The following is a 7,930-nucleotide window of genomic DNA, read 5'->3' as shown; positions in this document are numbered from 1 at the left end:
CCGGGAGGGAACGTACTGGGTATACGTGGTAGACCGCGGGCCGAACCGCAGTTCGCCTTTGAGCCTCCGGAACTCAGCAGCCCCTTTCCCCCACGGCCCATGACGGATACCGTAATAGACTTAGCAGGACCTAACACAACTTGACTACGGAGACGAAAAAAAAATGCCAAAATATCACGGCGCACTACGTTTCGGGTAAATGGGGCTGCCGTGACCGCCGGGAACATAGTGTAAACCTAGTCTTAAATGGTTTTTTTCATTGACAAAGAAATCGTTTCCTAATTGTTATGCTGAAAATCTGCCACAATGAAACCACCCTTAACCCAGGTAAACGTTCATTGTTTGACAAGTAACATTTTATCACCTCTTTTTTCAAATTAATATACCGAGTAAAAACAAAGTAACATAGACAACAAACTACTTGATTGAACACAGTGGCGTAAATCTGTGCCGTGGACGGGGGGGGGGGGGGGGGGGGGGTGACTAAAATCAAGCAATTGCCCGTCCGTGACAATTAGAAACGCGGGGGTGGGGGCACCACATGCTGGACACCACATGACACTAGGGTGCGCTGTTCAAAGGTACAACTTATGTATACTTACGCTTCTTGACCTTACATCAAAATGGCACATTTAAAGCTTTTGTGTTTGTTCTCCCTTTTACAGTACTATTGAAGTCATTTTGGTTAAATTCAAAGTCCGCTTTTTTGTTTCTCACCACGAACAATTGTGTGGGGAGGTTTGATCCAATAGCCCAATTCCCCCAAAAAGTGGGGTGGGGATGGGAATATACCCCCATCCACCCCAGCGATTTACACCCCTGATTGATTATTAAATAATGGAGAAAATTATAATGCCCAAATAATCTCACAGTGTGTTTTTCCACTTTCGCTCTCTACAGTCATCACGTACATAATTCAACACACTAGGACACTGCCAACAAGGGTGACCGTTTACCAGGTTAACATGGACATTTTTGGCATTTTCGCAGTTTATTAGTACAAATAAATCTCCAAAATGGGATCCAATTTGATCACTTAGGGTTGCAAGAAAAGAATACGCCCTCGGCTAAATATCTAATGATAGTATCGGATAATAAGCCTGCGATTGATATTTTAAGTACCCGGTGCTTCTATTAAATCAAAAAGTACCTTCTGAATTGAATACAAATCTAGGCAGAAGTTTGTATATGTATATTATTGTTGGTTTGCTCTATTAAATGCAAAACTTTAAGTTGTAGTCTTTCATGGACGTATTAGGGCACATGTAAGCCCATTTCGTTTCGTGCACCCTTTTTTCTATGGCCGTGTATACAGTTTAAAAAGAGGATGCTGTAAGATCTCAATTTTTTGAAAGACTGAACGAAGGGAAAGATACCAAGATTCCACCACACATTACAAATTCGATTGATTTTACTACCCTGGAGCATGATGTGGAATATATTCTTTACATTTCACAGAGATGGCTACTGCGGCATCGGTAGGCTCTGCGTTTGAGAAGATTGGCGTTCATCTTGAGTGCAGCATCTGCACAGATAAATACAAAAAACCCAAAGTACTGGACTGCCTACACAGCTTCTGTGAGGAATGTCTGGTGAAAAACCATGATGGCAGATACAGAAGAAAACCAACGTTCCCTTGCCCTGATTGTCGTCAGGAGACGGCACTTCCCCAGTCTGGCATACACGGCCTCAGGACCAACTTCCATTTGGCAGGTTTGATTGAAGAATTTGAATTACAGGAGAAGGTAGCATGCTCAGTAGACTCGAAGCTTTTCTGTGAGACATGCGACGAGGATAACGAAGCCTTGTATCACTGTTTCGCCTGTCGAAAGAATATCTGTACGACGTGCCGTAAGGCGCACTTGCGGTTCCCAGTATCAGCACACCATGAGGTACCGACTTTAGATGAAATTCGTCAGGGGAAGGTCGGTGTGGCACGAAAACACGACGAGTACAAATGCCACAACCACAAGGACGGTTTGAAGCAATTCTATTGCAAGACATGTGATGAGCTGATCTGCCAAGGCTGCACAGTTGTTGATCATCCCACTGCCACACATGACATCACTGCCATCGGAACGGCTTCAAGAGAATACAGAAAGTCACTGAAGCAGGGCTTGCCTGCTTTAGGTAGAGACATACAAGGCCTCGAGTTGTCTCTGCAAGACACTATTGAGGCCAAGAAGATAGTCCAGCACAACATGGTGAAGGCCCGAAAGGGGGTGCAGGACAGAGCTGCTGAGTTCATAGCACAGGTTAGAGCTGAAGAAAAACGACTCCTTCTTGAGATCAAAAGCCAGGAACAGAGGCAAAATAAGGCACTGCATGAGCATGAGAAGACAGTGAGTGACATGCTGCAGAGAAAGAGGCATTCACTGGAAACCGGCAACGAACTAACGAGCAGTGCATCGGATTCCGATTTCCTTTCACTCTACCCCGTGATCAGCAAAGATTTGACAAAGATGAGCAATCAGCATCTTCCACAGTATCATCACAAACTTTGGTATCTGAGGTTCAACAAGAGTCCGACAGCTGACATCGATTTGGGCAAAGTGGAGCAGGAAGGAGACAAGTGGGAACTGCATCATGAATTCGGCAAGCAGGGGAGTGGTGCAGGGGAGTTTGAATCAGCCAGAGGCATTGCTGCTGCTGCTCAACCTGACGAGATTGCAGTGGCCGACTGGAGGAACAAGCGAGTAGTAATCTGTAACAGCCATGGACAAACCAAGAGCTCCATCCTGATCAATGCAAGTGAGTTGTTTTTACCTGTCAATGTCTTCAGTAGGCATTGGTAGTTATACACGTATACATGTACATGCCATTTTTATACTTTTGTTTTGCTCCAGTTCAATTTCTCAAGTTAACTGCAATGAAATTTACAATATGTAAATCAAATTTACAAAATTTACAGTAGAGTACATACATGTACATTTAATTGGTCCACCAATTGGTCTGATCCGCACCACCCCTATATTTCGCTGTATGTTTCTTTTTTTTGCGCAAAATCACAATTGTGTTAAACGAGGCGTTGAAGTCACGTTTGCATGCCACCGAAATAATTGTTTTTCTGCCATTATGTTATCGTACGTCCACTTGACAACTGGAGAAACGCTCTCTTCCCATATTGTCATATTTTTTTTCTATTTCAAATAGTTTGCTGAAATCATCTAAAAGTGCTGTGTCAGTGCGGTAAAAGTAAAAAAAAAGGACCTGACAAAGTGAACAGCACCCAAGTTATTTTTTAAACGAGGATTCACTGTGAACATATCCAAAGAACTGTCTAGATAAGTAGCGTCAATGTCTTCAGTAGGCAACGGCATTCATAGATGCATGTCATATTGGTACCTACATGCACGTCTCGGTTTTTCTCAAGTTTATATTCTAAAGTAAACTGCTTTGAGATTTAAATCAAAGATAACCAATAAATTACATACTTTCATTGGTCCTCCAATCGGTTGGTTCTGCACTACCCCCATTAACCATAAACATTACACAATCTGCTGTATTTTTTTTTTTTTGCGTAAAATCCCACCCTTTTTTTAGTGGAGGCATAAGAGTCGCTTTTGCATGCCGCCGAAATCAATTAATTCCTGTCATTATGTTATCGCCTATCCACTTGACCACTGGGGGGACAATAGGGTCCTCATCCTCACTTTCCATGTCGTCCTGTTCAAATAACGCGATAAAATCATCTGAAAGTGCTTTGTCAATGCGATGTTAGGGGTAAATTATTAATACATTTAAATACAATAAAAGGGGGAACTGAAATGTTAACAGAACCCAAGTCACTATTCGAGTCTGGACTCACTGGGAAACTATCCCAAGAAGTAGCTAGATAAGTAGAGAGCGCCATCTGGTGTCACAAGATGTCACGTAAAAAAAAATCTACACCCCAAAATATTTCCCTATATTGATGAAAACGATTAAGGTAAATAATTCAACAACAGGAGTACTGACCTTATACACGACATCCATATTTTATGACCGCCAGTCTATTGCCGAAACAAGTTGTTTTGGATCAAAACCCCTCTAATTAAACTCTAATTTAACTTTCCCATTCTTCACTTTCCGTTATGCGTATTAAATTACTCAGAGTGAATTTTATTATTGGATCAGAATCACTTGACTCTCAGTCATAATTTTTTTTTATTGATAATAATTATTTAATATAATCTAATAGTAATTACTTATTCAATTATCTGATTGATCTTATTCCATATTTATTTTGATTTCCAGATGACGTTGTTTCTGTATCGAATCAGTGGGTGTGTGCTTACCACGGCAAGATGATGGTTTACAATAGGGACACCAAGCCAGCACGTGATTTTGATACACTACAGGAGAGTGAGGTTGGCAAGACAGAGGTGCAGCTTACGAGCGTATCTGTCATGCCGAATGGCAACATCGTGGTGGGTGATAGGAAAAGGAAGGTGTTGACTGAGCTCGATCCCAGGAATGGTGAGATCCTACACACCATGCCAGTGAAGATACGACCCGACTACTTGGCTGTCATGAGCAATGGTTGGATTGTGATCAGTGATATTGAAGAGGGACTACTAGCGATAGTGGCGGTTTCTGAAAGCAATGCTTTTCCAGTTGCCATAATCCAACCAACCATCGGCGGTAAACCAGTGAAATACTGCAAGGGTATATGCAGCAACAATTCGGGTATTTACATTGCAGTCATTGCCACAGAGTTCGTCAACACCGGTCACATTCACCACTATGACTGTACAGGTCAGTTTGTCAGCTGCGTGGCCCAGGGTCTGTACACTCCCTGTGGAATCACATTCACAGCTGACAGGCAGCAGCTGGCAGTGGCTGACCTGTACTCAGTCAAGATCTTTCACAAGGTGTGATGCCAACGATGTCATCCAGCATAAAACCGCTTTCCCGTACCCGCGTTTTTCAAGGAAATTGGAATTTATGTCAATTTTCCAACGATTGACTAAACTTTGCTATGGTTAGGCCATTACGTTGAAAATTATTTCGATTACAAATGAATCTGTCTTTGAATGATGCGATGTCATTGGAGAGCTGGGTAGTGGCATAACAGTCTGCAATGAACCTGAAAATACGTATATTAAACACTTGGCGCGACACTTGGTAGTTTATACGCAACATCATTCCATGACCCGTCTCAAAACTCTTGAAACATCAATTTGCAATAGAAATTGACAAGATGCGTTTAACTTGAAATTATATCAGTTGTTTGCTGGTGAACAATATTGTAAGTTTAATTTTATCAATGATTGTCTCGACTCGAACTATTTTTAAGCGTGTCAGTCATTATTTTTGGAAGTAATTGGCAAATAAGGTAATAATTCATAACAGAAAATAAACTTTGGATGTTAAACTTTGGATGTGTGGGCAAAATGACACAAGCCACACTGGATATATAATTTAAAATAATTTAACAAGTTGTATTGAAACTGCAGTATACATGGCGTCCCCCATAATGTCCGCATGTAGGACGTATCAACATTCTCAAATTTTTATAGAATTCCTCAAATTCAATCATAAAATTCATGAACACAAACCTTTTGCTTTCTTATGTGATTTTTTATGTTGGATTCGGTTCAGTGGTTTTTGAAACGAAGGCCATTATATAACACCGGTCCATTTTTGCCTCATTCAAAGTTCTGGCTTTGCTATTACTCTTTATTAAATCCTTGACTCATTTGCTTCATTTGATGGTTGTCTGCAGGTGCATTTTCAAGGACGCATTAAATAGTTACACTGCTTGATCCGTTTAATGCACAATTGCACTTCCTGAATTGGATACGTAGTCCACTATGTAAAATTATTTACTAATTACTGTCATAGGTTCATGCCCGATTAAAAAAAGAATGGTTCAAAAAACAACTAGGAGCATGTACATACAGCTAGCTAACGTGTATTTCCACATTACCTCAATGAATTAAACAAATTTATATCCAGATTCTAATAAATCCGAAAACTTGCATTATTCGTTATTACTTCATGTATATTCGGTAGAAACTGGTTTGCAGAAAACGTTGTTTACATTCATTACTTTGGAAAACCAATAATGTACAACTTTTAATGAGGTCAAAGTGCGTAATCTATAAAACTTAATTAGAAAACTGGTTGTTATAATTGAGCTGAAATATGATTATAACAAACAACCAAATGTCACAAGAGGGCGGGTATCTATCTTTACTAGCGGGATTCGAAGACTTAAAATATTCCTACAGTACATTGTAAAGTGAGTAGCTTTGTTCAAATAAGAAAAAAAAACGTTGCCATAGGCCCCCCAAAAAATCGCCGGTTTCATGTATGGAGCTTGCCCAAAAAGTGGTGCGCCGACGCGGCTTTTTTTTTTTACCTGTTTTTTTTCTTTTTTTTTTTGCTTCAAATGTCGGCTGATGACTACAAATGGTGCCCGACTAAACTTAGTGCAAATATATGGGAGTCCAGAGAGGCCACATAAAGCTTATTCTCGATCATAACCCCATCTTAAAACACGTTAAAATTGTGCAGCAGCAGGATTCCAGTCAAACCAGTGAGTTTGGCGGGTTTGAGACATCAGCTTTTATTGAAAAAAAATAACCTTTTTCATTTTGCCGACGTGCATGGCTACGGCGACGCGCGCGCATACCAAAAACCAGAGACTTTTTTGTTTGGCCATAGCGGTTATTAATCAGTCTTAAAAATGATACTTTTGGCTAACATCAAAATCAACATCAAACTGCATGTTTGACGACACTTTTATCGTTACAAAAGTGTATTTCTGATTGTTTTAAAGGTGTTTTCTTATTAAAGTGCAGTTACTCTTTGATCTGCCTGACACTAAGGGCGCTTTGATCTACCAAGCACTAAGGGCGAGACGATTATGTACTTCAGATCCTAACTGTGACCTCGCGGATGCCTGACTGAGAAGACTTCCATCAGGCACCGGCAAGTCCAAGATGTGTTAAATTGTGTCAAACTTGTGTGTATTAAGTGCCAGTACATTTTGTTTGGCACACTGCTACAAACGGTTTTCGTACCATACATCGTCACCGTTTTCCTGGAAAACCACGCATGCGGATTTTCAAGAAAAATAAAACGAGTTCGAGGTAATCGCAAGAGAGTTCCTCCTATTTTAAAACTGAAAAAAAAAATAATACTACTATAGGTTTTCCCGGCTATTTTAAAACGTTTATCATTCGAATTCACCAACTCTAACATTCAATTTCGTCAGAGAAAATTGTCCAAAGCTTTAACCAAAACCAATATAGTCATTTACCGTTCAATTTTAAAGTTTGGTCACACTCTTTAATCAGTGGGTCAAGAATATTCGTCGCTACAGATCAAATTCGTCTAAGCTGTTCCGAATTGTAGCTCTCGGAGATCAAATTCGTCTTATATAAATCAATAAGACGAATTTGATTTCTGAATGACATGGTTTGGCATAGACGAGACGAAATCGAATACTCTGGGACGAAAACGTGTGCTCGTTGTTTGAATTTGCTTGAACTGAAGTTGAAATTGTCTGACAAAAGACGTCTCTCACGAATTGTAATCTTGTCATATCGTTTAAGTTGGGATGTATAGGGAATTTTGGATGCATTCGTGTGCGTGTGGATACTTTAATAAGTTGACTTTGTATAATATTACGTAATAAGAACAATGACGTACTTGGCTATTGCTGAACATTACACACGCGCCTATTGAAGCAGTTGCAGCCACTTCATATGGAAGTGTTATTTTCAGCCGTAGTCAAGTAATTTGGTCGCAGCCTTCGACTTTGTATCTGAGTAAGTGTTAGGTCGAGTCCAAACTGCTTGGCTAGGACCAGGCTAGAACCAATAACACTCGTGGCTATGGAAAGCAAATTTGTCCAGAATTGAAATTCAGCATGTAATTTTAAATTCAAATTTGTTTGAACACGTAAAATTGCCTAAATTCAAATTTCGCATCTGCTGCA

At 40.2% G+C, this 7,930-nt stretch overlaps 1 protein-coding gene across 1 annotated transcript; it reads left to right on the top strand.

Moving 5' to 3' along the window:
* Positions 1-1,460: 1,460 nt before the first annotated feature.
* On the top strand, positions 1,461-4,859 carry LOC119735286. Its single transcript, XM_038208985.1, has 2 exons — positions 1,461-2,751; positions 4,237-4,859. Exons 1-2 carry the CDS (start codon positions 1,461-1,463, stop codon positions 4,857-4,859), a joined length of 1,914 nt encoding a protein of 637 aa, XP_038064913.1.
* Positions 4,860-7,930: the final 3,071 nt, after the last annotated feature.

The sequence above is a fragment of the Patiria miniata genome, unplaced genomic scaffold, assembly GCF_015706575.1.
Source record: "Patiria miniata isolate m_02_andy unplaced genomic scaffold, ASM1570657v1 HiC_scaffold_29, whole genome shotgun sequence".
In the NCBI taxonomy this organism is placed as follows: Eukaryota; Metazoa; Echinodermata; class Asteroidea; order Valvatida; family Asterinidae; genus Patiria; species Patiria miniata.
Note: the sequence above shows the minus strand (reverse complement) of the source record. Positions and strands in the feature narration are given on the sequence as shown.